The 24,431-nt window shown below is 36.1% G+C and overlaps 1 protein-coding gene across 3 annotated transcripts in view; it reads left to right on the forward strand.

Moving 5' to 3' along the window:
• Window positions 1-24,431, forward strand: part of HACE1 (HECT domain and ankyrin repeat containing E3 ubiquitin protein ligase 1) — a 53,913-nt gene that overhangs the window by 11,003 nt on the left and 18,479 nt on the right. For 2 of the 3 annotated variants that reach the window (XM_056343090.1, XM_056343092.1), the window contains 10 exons: window positions 2,355-2,451; window positions 4,880-4,981; window positions 7,393-7,499; window positions 11,266-11,512; window positions 17,815-18,152; window positions 21,044-21,112; window positions 21,809-21,896; window positions 23,603-23,714; window positions 23,806-23,903; window positions 24,097-24,184. In XM_056343090.1, coding sequence (XP_056199065.1) covers window positions 2,355-2,451; window positions 4,880-4,981; window positions 7,393-7,499; window positions 11,266-11,512; window positions 17,815-18,152; window positions 21,044-21,112; window positions 21,809-21,896; window positions 23,603-23,714; window positions 23,806-23,903; window positions 24,097-24,184 — 1,346 coding nt within the window. The remainder of the gene's footprint in view (window positions 1-2,354; window positions 2,452-4,879; window positions 4,982-7,392; window positions 7,500-11,265; window positions 11,513-17,814; window positions 18,153-21,043; window positions 21,113-21,808; window positions 21,897-23,602; window positions 23,715-23,805; window positions 23,904-24,096; window positions 24,185-24,431) is intronic. The other variant, XM_056343091.1, reaches the window with a different exon arrangement.

Here is a 24,431-nt window from a genome sequence, read left to right on the forward strand (position 1 = left end):
TTATTTTTTTAGAAAGCACAAAATTTAGAAAACATAAAAGCTGACTGGTATTTAATCTTGTCTCATGTTTGAATGTAGTTGGTGTCTTATCTAAATGCTTACATTAGTACCGCAGGCTTATATACCTCTTCCTAACGGACATGTTGAACACATAGCCATGCATGCTCTAGCATGAGTCATAGATAATGACTGCAGAACTTTTTTCTGAAAAAATGAGATACACCAACTTAGATTACTTTTGAGTAAACTAAAAATGCAGCCTTTTATAAGGCAAGTGTGATTAGTTTTTAATGTGCATAATGGTATTACAGTGTATGTGAAATGTGCATATATGCCTTAAAGTTGCGATGTTGAATCGAAATCATATTCTTGCTTTGATCTGTTTTGTTTTCTTCACAGTTTAGTTGTATTTCAAAACAAATCACATATGATAAATGGCCTTTTGTTTTAATTGGAGCATTTCTGCTGTTTGATAGAACATTTATAACTTTATAATCCAGTGCTTTGGTTAAAGGTTAAATAGTTCACCTGTGATTAAATGTTAGTATAAACAAAAGGAGAAATGGACTGGCCTGCCAAGACTTATGTTGCGAGAGCCCTGGTCTCTGCAGCTAGTGTATGCTGACTCTTGGCAGTTGAGAAGAAGGGAAGTGGAGAATAAATAGCTGCTAGTTAATTGAATGCCTTGGTTCTTGATTTAGGGATTGTTATTGGCCCACTTTAAAAAAAGTAAGCGACTTGCCTCATCCTGGAGGTTTTCCATGAGAAAGGAATGTGTTCCAAGTACAGCAGTGATAATTCTTTTAGAAATTAACAATTGGAGCAGCTGGCAAGGTAGATTGAAAAAGGTGTGTAGTGGAAGACATTGCCACCTTGTCAGAAGTGCTAACTGGTGGTGCTGCCATCTGGGAAGAAAGGTCACTGATGGCATGGAGACCAGGATGAGGTAGCAGTGGCTGGTGACGGCTGGAGAAGGGGTATTGGTGCTCAAAGTCTGACTCTGAAATACCTGTTTTTTCAAGGTGTTGAGTTGTGCACTTAGTCTAGAGAATTGCAATGAAGAGGTGCTTCTAGTAGGCTGTTACAGTCTTAGCTCCTTTCTGGTATCTGGAAGCTGACTCTGAATGTTTGCTGACATTGGGGCAAAGTCCGATTATATTAACCTGTTGGTTTCTTGGGCTGGAAGGACATGAATGAGGAGAACTCAGTGGGGAACTATTGAGAGACCAGTGAAGCCACCTCTTCCCCTCATCTGTTAATGGTCACTCTTCTTGTGCCCTTCCTGAACTGTTAGTGCAGACAGCCTTGGTGTGTTCCAGGACAGCAAATACTCATATACATTTGTGTAAAGGGTGAACTGCACGCTAACTTGTGATGTAAAACTTTATTGAAAAACTTGTATCTGTAACTTTAATTGCTATGTCTTTTGTATCGTTTCATTTCACCCATTAGATACTTCTGTATTACATTTGTCAGTATATGCCGTTACCAATGAAGGCAATAGTCAGCTGGTCTTACAATGTGTTTTCCATGAAGTCAACATCTAGTCACTGGTACCCAGTTTCTCATTTTCTTCAGAGGAAAGGGTTTTGGAAAGTATATGCTCTAGATGTTGAGGGATATAAATAATCTTTGGTCTTATTATTTTCTAGGCAATGATGGCATGTAGAATAGTTTGTGAAATTATTGACTCGAGGAAATACAAGCATCCTATACAACCTATAAACAGATGAATGAGACTGTGAAATAGACTCTGAATGGAAAAGTAAAACTCATTACTCTTCACATTTAAAGGCTAGGCAAAACATTCACATATATTGGTTAAAAGAAATTAAGAGTCAAGAGTGATGCACTTATTTTGCACTCGTGCAAAAAAAATGTTTTATCAAGAAAAAGTCTTATTGATGGTTAAAGCACAGACACATACACCCCAATCTGGTAGGAATGAGCAGAGAACTCAGTGAAGGAAACTTTCTCTGTGAAGTATATTAGGATGTGAATTGAAAAAGAGCTCTTTTGTTTTATTTTCATGAAATACAGCTCCTACATATTTATCAGGCTAGGCTAAGACGAATAATTTCTGAATGAGGTTGACTGTGGCTTAATAAATGGGCCATACCTAATTTTGCACTGTGCTTCAGCAGTGGCCTTGAAAGCTAGTGGAAGAATATAAGTGGCATTATCTTCCATCCTGTGTTTCTGCTTAGTTTCATACCATAGCTATTTGTTTTCTTCTAGATTATGTTGTTTTATTAGATGCAATGAAGTCAGATATATCACGTATTGTACTATAGTATTGTACTATAGTAGAACATAAGTGCTGTATTAACTTTTTCTTATTTTCTTTTGAATAGCCACGGTCAGAGAGACACTGCACAAATTCTTTTGATGAGAGGAGCCAAATATTTACCAGACAAAAATGGTATTACTCCACTGGATCTCTGTGTGCAGGTACTGTTAACAACACTGGTGTTTGTGGTTTTTTTAATGACCTTCTCCCACTTACTACAGTGTCGCTTGATGAGCGTTGCCTTTTCTTATTTTTAAGGCCTATGAAAGATGATAGTTCTTTGGTGAAACAGAAATATAAAAATAATTTTTTTGCAAATAAATTGCTCCTACAGGCAGGCTCCCAATTTGTACCCTTTGCAGAAGCTTTTAACATGTTTAAAGACTGCAAGGTTAGAGCTCATCAGAAACAGAGTTTGCAGAACTCCATTTGACTAGAAAGTTTGGGAATCCTTGGTATAATGGTAATAGAATGTTTAGATGATTAACTGTTAACAACTAAGCGGTAAAGGCATGCATTAATGGGTTGTTTTTATTTAAATTAACAGATTTTCTTAATCTTGGAGAGAGATTACTAATGAAAACAAACAAAACTTACATGGTGCTGACTCTGTTACTTTTCAGAGGTATTCCCAATACTATATCTGGATGAGGAACAAAAGTCTTAAGCATTTTTAACTACTGTGCAAAACAGTGTCTTTCTTGTTTGATACCAAAAATTGTTTGTGCTCCTTGCTAGGGTGAACAATTCCACATATTTCTGTAGGATCGGTTTAAAGTTAGTATGTAAATAACACATAATGAATGAATGGAGGCTTTTGAACCTTTGCAGGTAGTCAGACTAGAAAACTGAACTGGAGGCTAAAAAAAAATAAACCACTGCATTTGGTGGACATCACATTACCTCAGTGCATGTCATTAGTTTGGCAGGATAAAGTTAAAATGTTCTAGTCTTTTCCTGTACTAGCAGATTATTTCAATCTCAAATTACTTAATTTCTGAAGACTCTTCGTGGGCCTGAGATCTGCTGTTGAAGGTAGCTGTGTGCATGTGGTAGATACGACTGTCTCCAATACTTGTGGGATATTTTTTGAATGTTTAACTCTGAAAATTTTATTTCATAGAATGTCTGTGGAAGATCTGCATCAAGTAATGTTGCTTACAGCATTTTTTCTTTGATATAAGAAATCCTAAGAAGTCTTTAGCTCCAGTTGCACAGAAGTACCAGACGTCTATACTGTCTCACTACTGATTCATTTGTGAAGAGTTAGATTTTTTTTCTCTTTATTATGGCAAAATCACTTACCATTACCATAAACCCACATGAAATCTAGTCAATTTTGATGCTTTCTGCAGCCACAGACCTGTAAGACAGTATACCATTGTATACTTAATGGTGCTATTCTTAGTTTTTATGATTAGTGTTTCAAATGTCTGCTTCAGTCTCCAGTTTTACAGTCCCTAGGGCACCGCTTTATATGTCAAAATTTTGTCAACTTTTTTTAGGTGTGAGTAGTGACACCTGGTGTTTGCTATTTTGTAGTGATGATCTTACTGTGTCTGAGATAACCTAGTTTACAAATTCATGATACTAAATAAAAAAGGAGAAACCAAAATATTTTCTTTCCATTTACATCAAGTGTTTTAATCTATGCTTACAGAGCAGATACATGTTTTTAGAAGACTGAAATTATGGATTCATATATTTCTTGCCAACATGTTATTACCTTGTTTTTGAAGAGCTGACTGCAATTCTTGTGGATTCTGGGTGGTTTTAATTTTAGTACTTAATTTCTTGGTGCCAGGAATAATTAAATGAATCTGTTATCACTGAAGCAAGATATAAACTGTCCTGATACGAGTTGCAGCATGTTGTTAATACATTACATGGTCATCTTTCCAGTGTAGAATTTGATGTGTATGCAGTGTTAGATGCCAGCTTAAAAATGCAGCTGTGTTAAATAAGAGTTGATAGAAATAAACCACAAATTCAAGTTTTGTTCTTTCCAAAAACCGCTTTTCTCAAAAGGTTGTGAAGTTGGTCTGAGCTGAAGATTAAAGGCACAAGCAGAATCATACTTGTGTATTGATTTTAAAGTTAAATAACTGTCATGGGTTTATCTTATTTCTTCCTTCAACAAGTCAGATTTGTGCCTTATGAATCTTTAGGTAAATACTTGTTTTGAAGGATTAGATTCTGGGTGTAATTAGGTAGACATGTTTCATCCGTCAGCAATGGGAAGAGGAGCTAAATACTGCACTATTCCTGATTTCTGGTAAATTGTTATGTGAAGAGTTGTTCTAATGTAACTTGGCTTTCTAAGTAGGAAAGTGTTTCAAAACACCGAAGAAAGGGAGCGGCTATATGTGAGCCACTATACTGAAAGAATTTGATTCTGTCTTCTCCCAAGTTTTGTGATAATCCAATTTTGATACATTATTTCAGTTTATTTTAGGATTGAATTTCTCTATACAGTATTAAAAAAAAAAAGTATTTGTAATCCTCAGTAGGTTTTAATGACTATAATAGTATAAACCCAATTGTAATGCTTCTTTTAATTAAAACATTTTTTGAACTATTGCTTTTTAGGGTGGTTATGGAGAGACTTGTGAAGTCTTAATACAATACCATCCTCGACTTTTCCAGACGATAATTCAAATGACGCAGAATGAAGATCTGCGAGAAAACATGGTAATACAGTGTTATGTGGTTTATAGTTACTGATCTCTCTGTGTTGAGGAGATCTGATTGCTCAATGTTAAGTGCCCTGATTAGAAGACAATATTGGCAGCTGCCTGTTAGTGCCGCAGTAGTTCAGCACTATGTATTTTTCTTCCCCCCATGGAAAATGTACTGTCTTCACATAGTTTTAAACACAAGAATTTTGGATTAAGTGTAGGATCTATTTTAATTTAGTGTTTTAACTTCGCATATTTGGCAAAGTGATCTAGACAATGTAAGAATTGAAAGAGCAGACTTCTTGCAAGCTTCAATAAAAGGTGCCATAGAGCATTCTGTATATACAATTGCTTTGTGCAATGGGGCCTGTTTTCCTTCATTTAGTGGTTCTCTGCAGATACCCATTTTAGGATATTTCTTAGGCCTTGAATCATCTAGAATGAACTTGAACGTTCGGAGTATGAACACTCCTCTGTATGAAGTTGCCTTATATAATTAGAGTTTGAAAGATTGCAGCAGCAATTTTATTTTATTATTATTGATGTAGATGAAACTATTGTTCCTCTTACAGTGGTTCTTGTATACCTTGATTCTTCTGTTGTTGTGGGCTAGTGCAATCTAAAGCAAAGAAAAAGCAAGGAAAAGAATTTTTTCTTGATTTTGTAGGAAGAAGGAACCATAGGGTGCTTTTTTTCCCCTTCCAAATCTAGCTAGCTGTGGGTTTTTATATTTTTTCTTTGCAAATAACTGCAAACAATTTTACAGACTGCAAATTAAAAAAAAAAAGAAAAGAAGGAAAAATAGATTTAGTAAGGTACTGGCTGCCACTTCACTGCACTTGGTTATGTAGATTTTTGAAGTTTTTTATTTTCTCTGTAATCCCATTATTTCCACTACAAGACTGAGGATTTATAAGTCTATATAGAAACAGTGTTTAAATTTCTGATACAGGGTTGAGTTTTACAAAGTAAAATGACAGAGAGGTGAGAATTCTCAAAGTGTATGTTAGAAGCATGGGGAGATGGTATAGATGATTTCAAATAAAAGAGAAAATTTAAGAACTGAAACCATGGAACAAAAAAGATTTTCTACAGAAAGGTAAATGGCAAAGTGTATTATTGTATATTGTAGAAGTAAAGACAGTAAGCAGGAAAAATTAATTTCATCTGTCTGAGTAATAATGGTGGAGGTACGTGCAAACCCAAGATCTGAATGAGAGAATATACAAAATATATTAGAGATACATATATACCACGTATATATATAGATATATATGTGGTATAGTTATGCTTCATTGCTAAAATAGAAGCATATTTTAAGTGTGGTTTTCTGTGGCCAAGTCTTTTCTGCCCAAAGTCTTGGCTAATTACCAGTTCATGTGATCTGAAAGGACTGCTGTGAAGAGACTGAATGTGCCTTAGAAGTCAGGACTCACATTTTAAATGTTGACAAAATGGAAAAGTTATCAACAGACTGCAGGGAGAAAGATACTGCCTTAGCCATTTCTAGCCAGAGGTTCAGCTGAACCTTGAGAAGAACTTTCACATAGTCAAGGACAGTGAAGTATTAAAGAGATCAGTTAGTGAAGCTGCAGGGCTTCCAGAGTAGAAGGCATCTGAAAGTGAGTCAGGCAAACTGGACAAGCCAGTCTGGATCACAGATAGAAGTCCTGCTTTGGGGCAGAGTGTTGGACTAGATGACCTTATTTCAGTTTCCTTTTCATTCCACCTTTCTAAGGGGAAGGTGAGAGGAATTACTGAACTTTGTGAAAGTGAGAGAGAAGGGAGTAAAGGAGGATGCAGTAGGAGTGTGTGAAGAGCAGTGTCACAGAAGAGTGAGTTTATCTGCAAGAAAAAATGTTTAGGCTAGAGAGAGGTGTAGAACAAAAAAGTTGAAGACAGGGCAGTGTCTGGGTGATTGCAGCATCCAGTCTTCATGGGCCAAGTGGTGGTATTAGCAATAAAAAGGACAATTTTGGGAAGAGGACAATCATAATGGTTATTGCTTAGCAGGGTATGACTTCTTATCCAAGGAAGAACATTCAGTATTTTGAGCAAAAACGAAGGTAGTGAGAGCAAACTCCATGATCCGAGGTTCATTTATGCTGTGTCATAAACTAACAGTACACTAGTTTTTCAGATGAAAATAAGTTGTTCTTAGGAGTTAATGATACATGGTTAAGCATTCATTGTTCATAGCATTCTATAATACTGTATATCCTGTGGTACATACACTAGAACATATACCTTTTCAGTAATCTTTGTAAATTATAATGAAATGCCAACTGAGGTTAAATTAGATTTGGACAATATAGATGTATGTTAATATTGCTAGATATTAATGCTTGGGTGATAATGTTCTAAATTAAATGTTGATCTGACGCTCCATGACACTATGTCATTTCTTTTGTTCTAATTTATCAGTTGCGGCAAGTTCTGGAACACTTGTCTCAGCAGAGCGAAAGCCAGTATCTTAAAATCCTAACAAGTCTTGCTGAAGTTGCTACAACAAATGGTCACAAACTACTTAGGTAAGTGAGAGGATCATAAGTAGGTTGACAAGCTACCTGGTGGTTAGTGCCACTTAGTAGTTTTAATAATCTAAACTATCTGGTGCTGGACACATGCTGGAGTAGATGGATCTTGAATCTGATTCTGTATGACAGTACCTGTTTAGATCACTGTCTTTACAAGGACTTCAGGAGCGAAGTTTGGTGTCCTTGTATAGCTGCTGCCACCTAGAAGCTTGAGTTGCAAAGTGTATTTTTTGTTTGGTTAGTTTGGCTATGGTCAGCTTTAGGAAGCAAAGCTTTTTAAAAGCCTGACTTGTCAGTCATTCCTTACCGCCCCCCCCCCCCCCCCCCCCTTTTTTTTTTGCTTCTCTTCCACATCTTTACTTCTCTGCGTGCTTTCTTAGTATGTTTCAGGAGAATTTTGTTACTTCAGATGCTTGTCTCATGTTTGCTGGCTGTCATTGCCTTCCCTGGCTATTAATATATGTAAGACAAAATTTCATGTACTAATGCACTGTCTCAGCAACACAAGAAGTGATTACTTGGGGAAACACATATAATAGGCAGGAATATTTTCCTAGTATGCTTTCCAAGTTTTTGTGGCATGTGTTTGAAGGAGTTTGTGCAAAAGGCCTCATCTGTGATCTCTTGGAACACCATTAACATTTTACTGTTTCCAAAAGCTAGCAGAATTTGCTCTAACCTTTATGCTTTACTAGCAGCTAAGCAAATCTTTACTGAAAGAGGTCAAGAGCCTGTAAGTGTGAGTGGAAGTTCCTTAGTAACTTGTTCTAGATGGCTTTTTGGAAAAGAGGTTTAAGAGTGTTCTGTGATATGAGGTGCCTGGCAGCATAGGATGTAGAGGAATACGACTTTGAAAGCCTTTTCTCAACTGGGGCTGGGGTGCGAGGAGCCCGTCAATTAGAGACTAAATATATTCTTAGTTCTAGTTGTTGCTTTTTTTTTCTTCCCCATCAGTCATACTAAATTTGATTGGAGCTTGTAGATAGCAGGCCAGAACTCCTAGACAATGCTAGGAAATTCTTGTTCTGATGGGTGTTCATCTTGATGAGCAAGTGTAGAAGACTGAAACACTTCAGGTGTTTGGGGTTAAAGTGCATAGACACATTAATGACATTTTGTTGCTGCAAAGATAGCTTTTTCGAAGAACTTTAGCTGTTGATGGGCTTCATTGTGCAATCAGCTTAACTTGTAACACATTCCTTTTGTCTCTAGACTTCACTAGAGCCAATAGATCTTCCACAAATAAACAATGATGAAGTGTAAAACCATTCTGCAGGAAAGGGTTTCAAATTTGCTTTATTTGGGGACATTTATCAGAAGTCATGGCAGCAGTATTAGATCATATAAGGCAGTATTTGTTTCTATTTAAGTATCTTCAGAGATAAATTAAAGAGATTGTGTGTTTAATTTGATTTATTACTGTTATTGCTCCTCTGTACTGAGCAATGCTTCCTCAGTATGGGTGTGGAAACAGTATCTGTGTGCCTGTACTGTCTCTGAATTTAAGCCAGTATGTACTCCTCTGCGGCTGCTTGTGGGTTGACTAGTGGAGGCTGAAGACAAGGTGGGAAGCTTTGCATTGTGTTGGATGAGCAGGCATTTCCAGAGATGTCTGTGCTTTGGGTGTCCTGTGGACCCTAACTGTCCCACTTCTCTTTGGTTCTTTGTACTTTGTAATATATCACAAGGGAAATGGAATTATTTTCTTTTTCTGTTGCAAGCTACAGTTTCACAAAACTGTTTCTCTGTTCTCTCCGATTCTGTTCCCTGTCAGAGGCTTCAATATCTGCTTCAACTAAGTATTTCTGAGTTCCTTTATTACTAAAACCAAGGATGAATATAGACCCTCTGACCTTGGGCCTCTTTCCTCTCTTCTCCTTCCAACAAATAATGTGTAAAATGCACTCTGTACATGAAATCCTCCAATAACTGTACTCTTACATAGCTGAATTAGTATTATCACTGTTAGTTTTCTGGGTGCTAACCCGCAGCCGGTTGCTGTTGGGTTTGTTTGGTTGGTTCAAGGGTGTCTAAAGTTGTTTTTTGTAATGCTTCTAGCAGGTAGCCAGGATTGCCACCAAGTTTCTGCCTGAGGACTTGCCTTGAATACCAACAAGGAGCTTGTTCAGTTAGCATTACCTCCATCATCTATTTCCTCTTTCCAAGAAATAATTGTAGTGTGATGTGACTTGGTCTTGCTGGTGCAGATTGGGCCTAGCTGAATGTTTACAAATGTGCTAGTAAAAGCTTCAGTAAACTATTAAAAGCACCTGAAGGTGTTCCTTTGTATGTGGGTCCTCTTCCTGGAGACCAGGAGATTTAAACTGAATTTCACCAGGAAAACACTGCTGCTGAGGGATGATAAACCTCAAATCAAAATGTTTGGGTTTTCAATACTTAAGTTAACTTACTGTATTCATAGATTCTTTTGATATATAAGCAAAGATTTTACAAATGCTAATTTGTGGCTGTGACCAGAGCATCTGGTAATATAATTACAGCATTTTAGTCAGGGGATTTTCTTTTACATGGTTTAAAAACTTAATGTTGTTAATGTTGCACTGTTTAACTCTGTGTTTCTTTCATATCTCCATTTACTGAAAACCTCTCTGGTTTGTCTGTTTAGATTGTGACAAGAAATTCATACATTGTGTATCAGTTTGGTAAAATTCTTAGTATGTGGCTTTTAAAAATTAACATTACATTGGCAGCCATTAAAATGTAGTGCTGAAAACAAACAGGTCTTTTGTTTTTACCCATACCATTCACAGAGAGAGTGAGGTCATGATAAAGGTACTATGATGTTACAACTAGTTATGTTACAGATTTGTGAATTAACAGACTCTTAATTGTATCAGAGGTTTACAGCATCCTCTAAGACGCCAGTTCTCTGGGCTATACCAATCATAGTTAGAAAGTGTGCTTTTAAGTTGGCAAGTACTTTAAGGATAGAAATATGTGCTTGCTTGCATTTATGAGTAGAGTTCTGTAGAAAAAGTTTTAATTTGCAGTTTTTGTTATGTGTTCAAGACAGAAGAATTCTTACTACTTGAGTTTTAAGGAAAGAAGACAAAGTTGAATTCAGTGAAGATGTTTTGCTTGTACATGAACTCACTAATATCTCATATTCCACACTGACCAGTTCAGTTAAGAAGACATAAAACTTTTATTTATTGGATAAATAAATAACATAGTGGTGCTTTTGTGTAGATGCTTTTAGATGATGTTCCTCCCTAGTAGAAAAAGTGGCATCTTTATCCTGATCCCTTGTCTGTTTGAGGTAGTTAGTGGGCATTTAGGATAATAGCTAGGTGGGGATGCGCTGTGGCAGCATATCTCATGATCATGCACTTTTACCATTAGAATGCTATCTTTTCTGGATTGAAAAGCATTTTCATCTGGATATCCCAGTTTGTTTTATATGTTTAGGTCCTTACTGTAGTAAGCTGAACTTCTTACCAGCAGGTCATAAGAAGTGTACATGTGTGTAAAACCAAATGAAGTATTTTACAAGACCTGGAATTTGCTGTTCTTAACTTCGCTTCTTGTTAAAATTATGAGTACATGTTAGTAAAATTATAGTGCTCATATTTGACTTTTGGTGCTGGTGCAGGAGATGAAAGTTAAAATTCATTAGGGTTTAAAGCTTAGGGTTTTTTCGGCATTGTGTGTCAGACCCTGCCATTAGATTGCTTACTCCTTAATATAGTAAATTGTTTCATCTAGGAAAGAAACTTAAATATTCCATTTTTTCCCCCAGCTTGTCAAGTAATTATGAAGCTCAAATGAAGAGTCTCTTAAGGATCGTGAGGATATTTTGCCATGTCTTTCGCATTGGCCCATCCTCTCCCAGTAATGGAAATGACATGGGCTACAATGGAAATAAAACTCCAAGAAGTCAGGTGTTCAAGGTCAGAAAAGTATATGATGTTGTTAGGAAGATAGACGTTAAAGAGGTGAATTTCACAAAGCATGCATTCATTAATCAGACATCTCATGAACAGGAAGTAAGTTTGGTTGATGTCCCTATCCCTTCTTAAGTTAAGCCTACTTCTTTCCTCGTCCTTATTTTTTTCCCACTGGATTCATTTAACCACTGATGTACATATCATCTTATGATTTCTGTTTATTTCTTATTTAATGTATGGTTTATTAGATGTTGAAAGTTTAGTTACCCAATTGATTTTCATAAACTTTGGTTTTATTTCTACTATGTTATTTAAGAGTGTAGTAGTCTCAAAATGTGGTAATATAATAGATTGTGTTAATGTAATTTCAGAATTATATTTGGAGATTCATTGGGAGTTATGATCATTCAGTTTTACCTAGCTTTACAAGATAAATGGAAATAATTTAATTTTTAATCTGTTCATTGCTTTCACTGTGACCATGGCGTGTTTTCCCTGAGTTGTTCTTGAATTTTATTATTACATGCTTTGAAACATACTAGCTTACTACTGCCCTTGCAAGGTTATTGATTTATAGCTGTTTTCAAACACTTGCTTTAGGTGCTTGCCATTTAGATGTTTTATTTCTGAAGGCTTTTTTTATATTTGTTGGGTGAAGAATCCCTCTGTAGAAAATTATAGCTTACCTTTGTGTGGAGCAGTCCCGGTTTCGTACACACCACTTAATGTGCAGTGGGTATATAATTGACATACTATTCAGAGCACCTAAACAAAAACTGAATGACTTTTTAAGACAGAGCTTTATCAACAATGTCATGAAAGACGATACCCTTAATTCCAGATATATTTAGTTAAGTAGCTCAGTTTTTGTTTATATTTCTTCTCTTGGAAAGAAGGAAAGCATTAGACTATTTAGAAAACAAGCACAAATGTTTGTTTTTCTGATAGCAATACAGTTTTAATAATGAAATGATTTATATAATGACTATAAACTAGTGCTTGAGAATGAAAAACACTGTGGTTAAAATATTGTACAGTGTGCAGTGTAATAACTGTCTTTTAGTTGCTCACTAAAATATATTAGATTGGCACATTGTGAGTTTAACCAAATTTCCATTTTCAAAAAACAAAGCCCTCCACAAATCACAAGAATAGTTTTATTAAAGACAGCATTTTCTAACAGTTTTAATGAAAAATGATTTAAACTTACAAGGCCAAATAACAAGCAGATGTTAAAAATACAGGAACTATCTGCAGTGAGATATTCTGCTACCTTATTTTCTTTAAGGTTTTAGGAGTAGCTGCTCTCATCTCCTTGCATTTTGTGTTTGCTCATAGCCCCAAAAGGAAACCAAAAAAAGTGTTCAATGCTTTTCAACTCCAGATCATTTCAGAATTCAATATAAAACAAACAAAACCATTCAATTGCAAATTTTGAAGGAAGTTGTATTTCAGCAGAATCACTTATCTGTGTGCCCCAACTACTCTGTATGCTGAAAGAATTGTTTCTCATGTAAGTATGGAGTTAATTCTTGTGCAATAGACATACATTACACAACTGGCATGGTTGTTCCAGAAAATACCAGTAATTCTTAATTGTGTAAAACCAACATTTATGTTTTCTAATAAATGAGCAAAATACATACTACTGTTACATTAGCTAACAAAACAACAATTTCAGGGTTATTTAAAAATATTTATCGCTATTATTTTAATTTATTTTAAAATTATTAAAAAGGAGGTAGGTCTTCATTAGGGCCGCTGCCGACTCTGTGATTCTTTTAAAGAGTGATTTAAATTTCAAACTCAAAAATACAAAACTGCTGATGAGATCTTACTCTCATTTGGGAATGATGCACACAGGTCTGGCAATGCTAAGTAAGTCTTCAGTCTTCAGTTGTGGTTGTTAGCCTGTGCTTTGTTGAATTTATCGTAACTGGATAGTGGGAGATCAGACACAGTGCTGAGTCAGTTGGGTGACTTCCTGTTCTCTCTTATTTCTGCTTTCCCTTTCCTTTTCTTTTTTGTCCTTTCCTTGAAAACATGGTTGTGATGGTCCCTTTTGCCTTTTGGGAGGAGGGAAGAGAAGTTCCCTATATCTAGATTATTACAGTGGTATGGAGGCTACTTGAAGACCTGGCAGTTGTACATCTTCATTGGTACCAGTACTTGTGTGTGGGACATGCAGGTCAGTGCCAAAGAACTCCTCTTCTGGTTTTTGTTTTATTTGAGTTTTGTTGAATATAGGCTGTGTAAATGTTTAGTACAGGCTATTAAGGAAACCACAGAGGTTGGTGCTCCAAAATGATAGTTAAATCTGTATTAAAAAAGTCAACATAGAACTTAAAGATTTTAAATTTGAGGTCTGTATTGAAGTTGGAATTTGCTGCTGATCTTACAATTCAGTTGTGGGAATAAATGTTGTAGATAATTTGAATTTTGATAGAGGTTTTATGGGGAAAACAAGTCTCCCAGGCTGCTGGTTCATGTCCCATGTGAGGAGATCTTGAATACTTTCCAAAGCACAAGAAAATCGTACAGGTCACCCCCACTTCTCTGAATGCTGTTTATTTGAGTGAGTGAAGACCTCTAGATACTGTCTTTCTTTTACTATATGGGAGGCTAATGTCTTGTTCAATACTGCCTTTTTTTTTTTTCTTTTTTTTCCCAAGAATGGAACTAGAAACTTATCTGGAGAGGAATGAGGGTAGCAGTGATAGGAGTTCTGTCTTGCAGTACACTTGTGCGTTAGGTGGAGGAACATTGTCAGGCCTTATCGCATGGTATAAGGCATTGTTTCCTTTCTGTCTGAACACACTCCTGTTAGGTCCAAATAGATAATTTGCATGACAACCTTTAAAGATGTACTTAGTAACTCCTTTTAAGAAGCTGGTGTAAAAACATTGTTTATCCAATATAAGAAATGAAGAAAAACTTTCTTCTGACTTTTTTTCTTAATGTTGTATGTTGAAGTTTTCTGTTTTTGTGTACTGATTGAACTCATTGTGAAGAGTTGTCACTGTAATCTAGCTTGGAAGGGATTGAAAATATGAGTGTATCTTGATCTAAGGCTACTGAGGAATGTTATTGCTTGACAAGGACAAGAAAGTCATAGGGCCATCTTTGCTTTACTCAGTTTTCTGTATGTAATTAATTAGGCCTGGTCAGTTGAGGCCTATCCGAATGTTTTAAAAGTGGAAACACTAGCTAATCAAGATGTGCAGTAGTACTGATCTTGCAAGGAACAAAATAGTCACCAAATTTCAACACCCACTCTTGAAACAAGTTACTACTAACTTAAATGAGATCTTACCAATGAGGAACTGTATCAATAGTAATTTTAACCAGGTTTACATTCATCACTTTTCCATGTATCCCTCTACCAGTTGCTGTTCAGTGTGATCACGTAGTAGGTAAACTTGCTGCAAAATCTCTCTGTCTAGTTGAGCAAAGTTCAGAAGCCTGTAACATTTTTCCTTTCTTTGAGATACTTTTCTAAATGGAATTGACTTTTCTGCTGTGACACAGTCACATCCTGGATTAGCAGTCTTATGCGCTCTGTGTCTTAAAAGATTAGCTATCTCTCACCCGGCCAAAGATTTTGCTCCAATGTTGCAGTTTGAGTATGGGTTTGGTTTCTAGTGTCTTTCTTTCTAGATGCTGAAGAAGGGATCTAGAAAGCATGCTAAATCCTTGCATTTTGGAGATGAGGTGTGCAGCTGTAAAAAGCTTGGTACTCAATCAAGATTCAGGTGTGTGATTCCAGAGAAACTTTTCTGAAGTGTGAGATATGAAAACTGAAGGTTGAGTGGAGGTTTCTGTTTAATATGTTGTTCATGGTAAGAAATGACTGAAGAAAGCTGACTTGTAGATTGAAAAAATGTTGCTAATGGTTTGATTGAGTATGTCCATATTACACTTGAAAAGGTCTGATCATGGATGCTAACTTAAAATGCTGATAGCCATGGATAGATACAGAGGTAGTGGGCAATATTTAGAGGAGTGCTTTATATTCTGAAATTAAACTAGAAAGCAAGTGAAATGTTGAAGTCTGTATGCTTATCTATACTTTTGTAAGAGTTTGTGATCAGAATCTGTGGAAAATTAGCTTTGGAAAAACTAGTTGCAAAAGTTCTGAAAGGCATGCTAAGTCTGTGGGGAATAAAAGATAAAACACAAGGTATCAGTGGAAAAATGGTGTCTGGCAAGGTAATAATTGAAAAGTTTGGGAGAAGAAAACTATGTGTTAGTATTCTAGTAAGTGACTACCTAGTTTCTTGTAACTTACATGTTGAGAACACAACTGCATTTTAATTCTTCCATATATTCAGTGAATCATATTTTCCATTAACCAGTTTTTCTACATTATGTTTTGTGGTGAAAGTCTGCCAGGTAGGTCTTGGAAAGAAGCTAACTTGATCCTGGATGGCAGACATTTATGTAGAAAATGGTACCTACACTGGAGGTATTCAGATCACCATTTAGAGAAACGTGGTCACTAGTAGTACAAGAATTAAGTGAGTGTCATACAGTACATTGAGAAAAGCTTACCACTCTTAGAGATCAGGTTGTCTTTGCCCAGAATTCTTACTGGGGAAGAATGGGAGCATGGTGGTAAATTTTTTAATGGTAAATTTCAAGAATTTTTTTTATATACACAGCTTTTACGGGAAGTAATTTATTGTGTATTGAGAGTGTGTCACTGTGAGATGCGCTGACAGCACTCTAGATAGCGTAGACTTCTGGTAGTGTGCTGTGAATAGCTGTTAATTTTTAAAGGCAACTTCAGAAGATAAGAGCATAATTTTCTGTCTGCTAAGTCTTTGAATGCTTAATTGGTGAAAAATGTTGATGCAACAGTAATATATGGGAAAAGGAGTGCATTTAGAAGTTCAGTCTTTGGGAATGCTATGAAGGACTTGAGTCAGAATTGCCTCTCCATAGGATGCATATACTCACTAGACGGTAGTCCCCTTAAACACCATTAAGGGATAGCACAGTCAACCCTTGCATTTTTTTGAAATGCTCATAAGAAAGCCACAGGTATCTCAGCCCGTTCTCTCCTCTGTAGTAGGTCAGCACCTCAGAGCAAATGCATAATGATGGAATTGTACCAGGTTTCAATTATATTGGTTTTAAGCTGGTGGTAGTGAATAAAGAGCAACTTTGTGTCCTGGTTTCAGCTGGGATAGAATTAATTTTCTTCTTAATAGCTGATACAGTGCTATGTTTTGGATGTAGTATGAGAATAATGTTGATAACACACTAATGTTTTAGTTGTTGCTCAGTAGTGCTTACCTAAAGTCAAGGACTTTTAGGTTTCCCATGCTCTTTGCCAGTAAGCGAGTGCACAAGAAGCTGGGAGGGAGCAGGGCCAGGACAGCTGACCCAGACTAGCCAAAGGGATATTCCATACCATAGAACGTCATGCTGAGTATATAAACCAGGAGAATTGGCCGGGAGGGGCCGATTGCCGCTTAGGGGACTGTCTGGGCATTGGTCTGCAGATTGTGAGCAATTGTATTGTGCATCACTTGTGTTGGTTTTTTTTTTTTTTTCCACTTGGGTTTTGTTCTTCTCTCTCCTTCTCCTCTTCACTACACTTGTTTTTATTACTATGATTTACTTTATTTCAATTATTAAGCTGTTCTTACTTCAACCCATGAGTTTCAGCTTTTTCTGATTCTCCTTCCCGTCCCGCTGGGGGTAGGGGAGAGTGAGTGTCTGTGTGGTACTTAGTTGCTGGCTGGGGTTAAACCACAACATTTTGTTAAATAAATGTACAGCTGTAAAAAATGGATATGTGATTCTGCTGATATTTTTTTCTGTTTCATAAAGCTAGATATTAGTGACCCTTACCCTGAGACATCTGGGGTACTATCAAAATGAGCTATATGAGCTTACACTATGCATAAAGCACATCTTACTAGTATCTGCATGATTCTGAGTCTCAGTGGTGTTGTCTGGAGTATACTCCATGTACCTCATAGAGGGACCTTCTTTGATCAGTGCCTTAAAGAACTACACGTTCTTACTCTGGAAACTCAGTGTGCGTAGTATTGTTTCTCTGCCTGACTGCTACAGTCAGGTAGTAGTGTGTTATGTAACAACCTTGAGGTCAGACTCTGTTAAATAGTTCAGTGTTTTACTCTTTCTAAATTATTTTATCTTTATTCAGTCTGCTGCTTGATTGTTTTCCTTCTATATGAAATTTTCTTTGTGCTCTGTGTCTACAAGTACATAATTTTTTGAGTGTTTGACTCATTGCTAACATAACTTCTAAAGGATCATTTAAAGATTGTAAATGTGCATTTTTATTTGCCTTAAGAGGATTATCACGTTATTAATATCTAATGTCAACATGTTCCTTTTTGGTCTGTTTTTGCATGTGTTTATTGCAGCCGCTGGAACTGCTCTGGCATTCTCTAGATGAATGGCTTGTTCTTATAGCCACAGAGCTGATGAAAAACAAAAGGGACTCTGCCAACATTACTTCTATTTTACTAAAGCAAAAAGGACCAGATCACCAGGATACTGCTCCTACGCCTTCCTTTGCCGCTGTAGGAACTGAAGGCAGAAAAGAGCTATCTGCTGATGCTGGCGAGTTGAAAACGTATGATGTTGCTGGGAAGCAGGAAGCTTGCACTGATTGCCAGGATGTTATCTCCATGACAGCAAACAGGCTAAGTGCTGTCATTCAAGCCTTTTATATGTGCTGCTCCTGTCAGATGCCTCAGGGGTAAGGAGAAGATCCTGTTTGGTACTTAAAACTTACCATTGTGAAATCATACATGCTTTCTTGGAAGAATGTTGGTACTGACCAGGTGATGCTAGTAACAGTCAAGGGTATGCTTTTTACTGCTTTCACTAGTTCAATTATTTGAATGCTTTTTTTCCTGGCTTTAATGGCACCAAACAGCACAACAAATTTTCCGTAGTGCTGCTGCCTGTGAACATAGATGTGTTGGCACATATTTTGTATTGAGTGTCTGAGGGCCTTTTGTAATCATGTGGGATACTTGCAGGTAATGTAATTTTGATCTCTTGAAACTTAGCTGTTCTTGCTGTTGGTTCTTCTTAATGTGAAATTATCTCTGAATTTAATGTGATTATCCAACAAGAAGAGCTGTAAGCTCAGAAAAAAAATGTGACTTATCTTGTGTATGAAAATGACAGCTGTGGCAAAACTTGTTTGGCTATATTACAGAAATTTATAACAAGGAGAATTAAATCTCAAATTAATACTCACTTGGAATGTCCCAGGTTGGCAAACATAATTTTGTGTGGAACAGGTACTACAGCTTAGGTAAAATGTAATACCATTAGTGTCTGATTTAAAAAGAAAAAAAGTGCATCCACTGTAAATGAGGTCTTTGTCCAAGATTATTATGGATAGTTGTGAACTTGCAAGAAAAGGATCCTTTGACCCTCTTGAATGAACAATTAGGCAAGTATGGTGTATTACAAGCTTCCTGAGGAGCCTAGAGGCAAGGTTCCCACTACATGACAACTCTTGGTTATTCCCAGCCACTGTATGGGTTTTTCTTTCTCTGTCAAACAGAGTGGAATAAAAACTTTCAAGTTGGCCAGTACTGTTTGTCTGGGGCACAATCCTCTGTGGACATTCTGGAAGATGATTTGGGGATCAGCATGTTCCACAAGCACCTCAATACTTTCACTTTTAATTTTACTGTACCTTGAAAAAGGAACTGCTGTTTAGCCATTTCCCTCTATCTCCATCAAACCTTACTAATATAAAATGCCAGTAAAGTACTATTTACAGCAGCCAAATGAATAGCAGAAATATATATATATAAACTGAAGTACATTTTCCCTTCCATCAATCGCTGTACAAAAACTCAGTTGGAGAGGTGACTGTCTCCCTGTGTCCAGGTGACTTGCTGATGGGCCCTTGCCCAGTGGGGTCTGTCCCTATGCATAGTTTACATTAAAGGTTAGGGACAACTCCCATGGATACTACATTAAGTTTAACAGAGTTGTTACCATAGAAGACAGGAGAGTAAGAACTGCTTTGATAGTGACTGGGAGAACTCCCTGGGATGCAGAACAGTAATGCAGAACACACCTGAATTCTGTGTTGCTGTAGGGCTTTTCAGAACTGTGTTGAAGTACAAAGACTTACTTTTTTAGATGAAGTTTTCATATTAATAGGAGTAAATGGCACAACAGTGTAACTCAATACTGCTGTCATCTTCAAATAACATTTGAAATGATAACAAATGACATTTTCAGACAAAATAATTTAAAATGGCTCAAACTTTAGATTTGAGTGTCTTTATGTTTAATGGAGGAGAGTAAACTGAGCTCATAGTTTTCCATGGTTCCTAATATTCATACAATAGATGGCATTTCATGCTGGTTAACATCTGAAATACTGAGGTTATTTTCTTTCACTTGCTGTCATTGATTTTCTTCTGCAAATGCTGGTATTTAATCTAGACATTCTTTGTTAGTATAGTGAAATACAATGTTCCAAGATTTCAGCATCAAAACTGATGAGTGGTTTAGGTTTTTTTTCTTTTTTTTTTCTTTCTTTCTGCTATTCACCATATGTTGCAATTTACAGGTAGAGAGAGTTAATTTCTTTTCAGGTTAGCCTCTTTTAATTGTTTAATACTTTTAGATCATCTCTCAGACCAGAAGTGTGTTTAAAATGTTCATATTTGGTCTCTGAAAGATTTTGTTTGTTTTTTGTGGGGCTGAGGAGAAGGATATGGTAAGACTTTTTCCTTCAAAACAGTAAGGGAGAGAAGGAAAATAGCTTAGATTTTATATAAAATGAGCAGCTCTTGTCTAAATTGTGGGGAACAGGAACAGTTCTAGGATTGCTATCCTGGACTTTTTAAAGTACTATTTTTCACAGCCTCTCAAGGCACCTGATGAGAGGATTTTATTCTTGTTTGCAAGTATTCATTAGCTTTTGCTGAAGCTAAAAGACCTAATTAAAAATTTCTCTTTTTTAAAATGTGGAACATAAATGTAAATAAATGGAGTAAAACTTACACCCGTGTTAATCCTTCCCTTGTTGTCCAGATATGTATGGGAGAGAAAATAAAATTTCATACTAATGTATGAGACACTTGCTCGGCAGGTAATTTTGTTATTTTGCACAGCTGTTAAATATCACCTTGCCCTCCATTATTAAGTTTGCCAAGTCTGTAATGTTATTTCTTCCTGGCTCTTTTCCTCACCACAATTTACAAGGTGCATGGTGGGAATTTTATACAATGAACAAGAATATAGAACAATGAGAATATTGTGTATATTGTGCATATAATATCAGTCCTTCCATGTATGTGCTTCCAGTGTATTGAAAGCTGGAAGGATTCAATAGAGAAATGTGTATGTCCATTAGTTTAAGCTTTTCGTGTTCATATAGTTAATAACATGTAGTGGTCAGGTTGCTTGGACTTCGTAATTATTGACATTTTTGCCTTGTTTTAGTTTATTGTGAAATCTTAATGCTGCTGAGTATTTAATTTCATGATTGAGTAGTTAAACATCAGTTTCTATTTGCATAGTATTTTATTAAAAAAACCCACAACAATTTATGTAATTCACATTCCTTTTAATTTCATTAACCAAAAGCATCTTATGATTTTTGAACAGGATGACATCGCCTCGTTTTATAGAATTTGTCTGTAAACACGATGATGTCCTTAAGTGTTTTGTTAACCGGTAAGCTTCAAGAAACACAGTATTTCTCATTTCTCCGCTCCCCCCCCTCCCAAAAAAAAATAATAAAAAATTAACACTCCTATTTTTTTGTACTGAGTTGCATTTTAAGGTTATTGTTGTGACATATGTGCCATATGCACTTTAACGGTCCTGCCAAATTCAAAGGAATGTATATTAATGATTCAGAGCTCTGGCTTAAATGAGCTCTTCTGCATATGTAAGTGATCCTTTTGTAAGATTCTGATATTTCATGAACAAAATCTCTTTCACAGAGCAACAGAATAATTTCCTTAATGGATTCTTTCCTCATCTTTGTTCCAAATAAGGCCTTCCTTTTTGAGGCAGATGAAAACTTTCAGTCTTCCTCAAAAGTGTTATACTTAATGACTTCTTAAAGGAGTCTAAACCATCTTTGTACATTTGACTGTTTTCTAGAGTTTCTCTGGGACTACCTAGTTTATAATCTTGCTTCTGCCTGCATTGCTGCTTGTAATCCTCCATGTTCAAAGGTAATATAATATAATTTGGAAACAAGAGTTGGGAAAACATTATGAAATAGAAGAGTCTGTTCGTACTTTTCTGTTTGACTAATAGCATTGTCTCTTTATGAAGGCTTTGTGTATCATGAAACATTGTTAGATCTCTGACTAACAGGCCTCTAACCTAATTTTTTTCTTTCTTATATTTTTTTTTCAGAAATCCCAAAATAATTTTTGATCACTTTCATTTTCTTCTTGAGTGTCCTGAACTAATGTCCAGATTTATGCACATCATAAAAGCTCAGGTAAGTGTCTGGAGATGCTAAGTTACAACTTCAATGAATATAAAGAGGGTGTTTTGTTTAAAAATAATATTTTTTAAAAAATCCATTTGTGGAAGATGTGGCCTCCAGTGCTTCTGAATCTGGGATGTTGAAAGATCAGATTAAATGGACATGGCAGCCATCTTTCTCTACTTGTAATTCCTTAAAATACATGTGTAAGTCTTATTTGCGATGACCAATGTTAAATGTCTTACAATCCAACTTTCAGTTAAACAGACTTAACTTTCTGTTACTAAATCTGTTTGTGCACTTCTAATAGACTGAGCTTTAAAATGCTGTGCTCTTTTCCTTAATTGACTTACGTTTTGAGACAAACATATATACACCACTATTAGTTGATTTGGCTATAGTTAAATACCAGCAGTTCCTTCAGTGAAACATCGTGTTGTCTTGTTGCCCTTTGCTCTGTTCCTGTTGTTGGTTTGGATTTTTTTTGTTTTGAATAAAATCCTGATGTCTTGCATAACCTAAACTCACTTCTCAGTTTAGCATGTGACATGAATTCAAGACTAAAGAGTTACTCTAGGGAAGACTAGTGTAGTTAAGTGGAAAAATTAGCGAGCAAACCCCCGTGTGAAAGTCCGCTGCCTCACCTAACACTCTGTTGAGCGTTTGCCATGTTTTCATTACTTATCTTTAAAAGCTTATGATTGTCTACATGTAACTCTGGGATAGAGCTGTGGTTTTGTTCTATTACAAATGAAGATGGTCTTTGGGCAATAATGAGTTATTTGGAACTCATTTGTTTAGTGCACACTGGTTTACTTTATTCTCTATTAGAAAGGTTCCTTACATTGAACTATTTTAGTCAGAGACAGAATTTGCTGAAAACAAAGGTAAAAATCCTGTAACCAACCAGAACACTTCCCCCGCCTAGTATTTGTGGAGGGTCTGTTCCAAAAGCTTTATTTAGCTGTGGACATTACTGTGCCTTTGTGTTTTAGATATACATTGTTTTTCGTAATCCATTTTCATTTTTAGGGCATGGTGTAGGTGTGTTGTGTACTTACTCTTTGGTTGAAATGTGTGTTTTTGAAATTCATTATGTATAAATAATGAAGAGACTCTGAGAACTGACATTGTTAGATAACTAAAACTACGTGCTGCGAATCATGAGATGTGAGAGAAGCCATACTTGTGTCAGATCTGTCTCAGAAGAACTGCAAAATGTCAGTCTAAATACTGAGTCAAGCAAGCTATGACTTTCTCACCTAGGAATTGTTTTGGCAAGCTTTTGGATCCTTTGGGCTGTTTTTTATTGCCGATGAACTTTACTACAAATAGGACTTGCTTTTATAACTTGTGCTTCTGTGTTCAGTTGATAATAAGTAGTGTTACAGAAGCCAGTGACTTCTAATCTAGATCCCCCCTGCCCTGGGAGAAGTTTTGTGCTATTTTTCTCCTGTGTGGTGAGCTCCCAATAGCTATTTCTGGAAAACTGGTGGTCCAGCCTTTCTGCATACCAGACTTCAGCAAGTACTCAAGGGCATGTCTAGTCCTTTCCTCTTCCCAAAATACTGTGTAGTGTATTGAGGTAGCACCAAGTAGGTCTCTGCACATCTCAAAACTTGAGAAGTACGCGTAACCATTTTCCAGTCATGCTTATTAGAGAAGAATTGTTCAGTTGAATTTTATCTGTATGATACAGTTTACCCCTTGTTTTGTAGCCATTTAAAGATCGCTGTGAATGGTTCTATGAACATCTGCATGCTGGGCAGCCAGATTCGGACATGGTGCACAGGCCTGTCAATGAAAATGACATACTTTTGGTTCACAGAGGTATTGTGTTAAAAATGGAGTTAGTATATCTTTGAAGTACATTGAAATATAATGAATTAAGGTAAAAAATTAATTGGTGGTTTGTATTTAGATTCTATTTTTAGGAGCAGCTGTGAAGTTGTGTCTAAAGCAAATTGTGCAAAACTAAAGCAGGGGATTGCTGTGAGATTTCATGGAGAAGAAGGCATGGTGGGTAAAACTGCATGGTTTTCCTTTACAGTATTTATATATGGAAATATTCTCTTTCACAAGTATTGTTTTGAACTAAATCCTAATTTAAAATAACTTTTGTACTTTATTAAGAAATATGTGATAACCCAGCATAACTGTTTGTGCAGTAAAAGTTCTATGTGCTAATATGTTTTATTCTTTTGACGTGCAGGGACAGGGTGTGGTGCGTGAGTGGTTTGATATCTTATCCAGTGAAATAGTTAACCCAGATTATGCATTATTTACTCAGTCAGCTGATGGTATGTCTTTGCCTTTTCTTTCCTAATTTTTAGGGTGTCTTCTTTTATAAAAGCATTTTTGTAATCTGAGAAAAGTCTCTTGGTTTCAGAATATAAGATTGTTACTTTTTAAAAGCAACACTAATAGAACTTACCTTTTATATATATATATATAAAAGCGATCTATTAGTTGTATGGTTTTTATAACTATAGATGAAATATTTTTCTTATTTTTAAGTTTCCTTGATTTTGTTCTCTCTTTTGTAAG

This window comes from Falco biarmicus, chromosome 6 (assembly GCF_023638135.1).
Source record: "Falco biarmicus isolate bFalBia1 chromosome 6, bFalBia1.pri, whole genome shotgun sequence".
Classification (NCBI taxonomy): domain Eukaryota; kingdom Metazoa; phylum Chordata; class Aves; order Falconiformes; family Falconidae; genus Falco; species Falco biarmicus.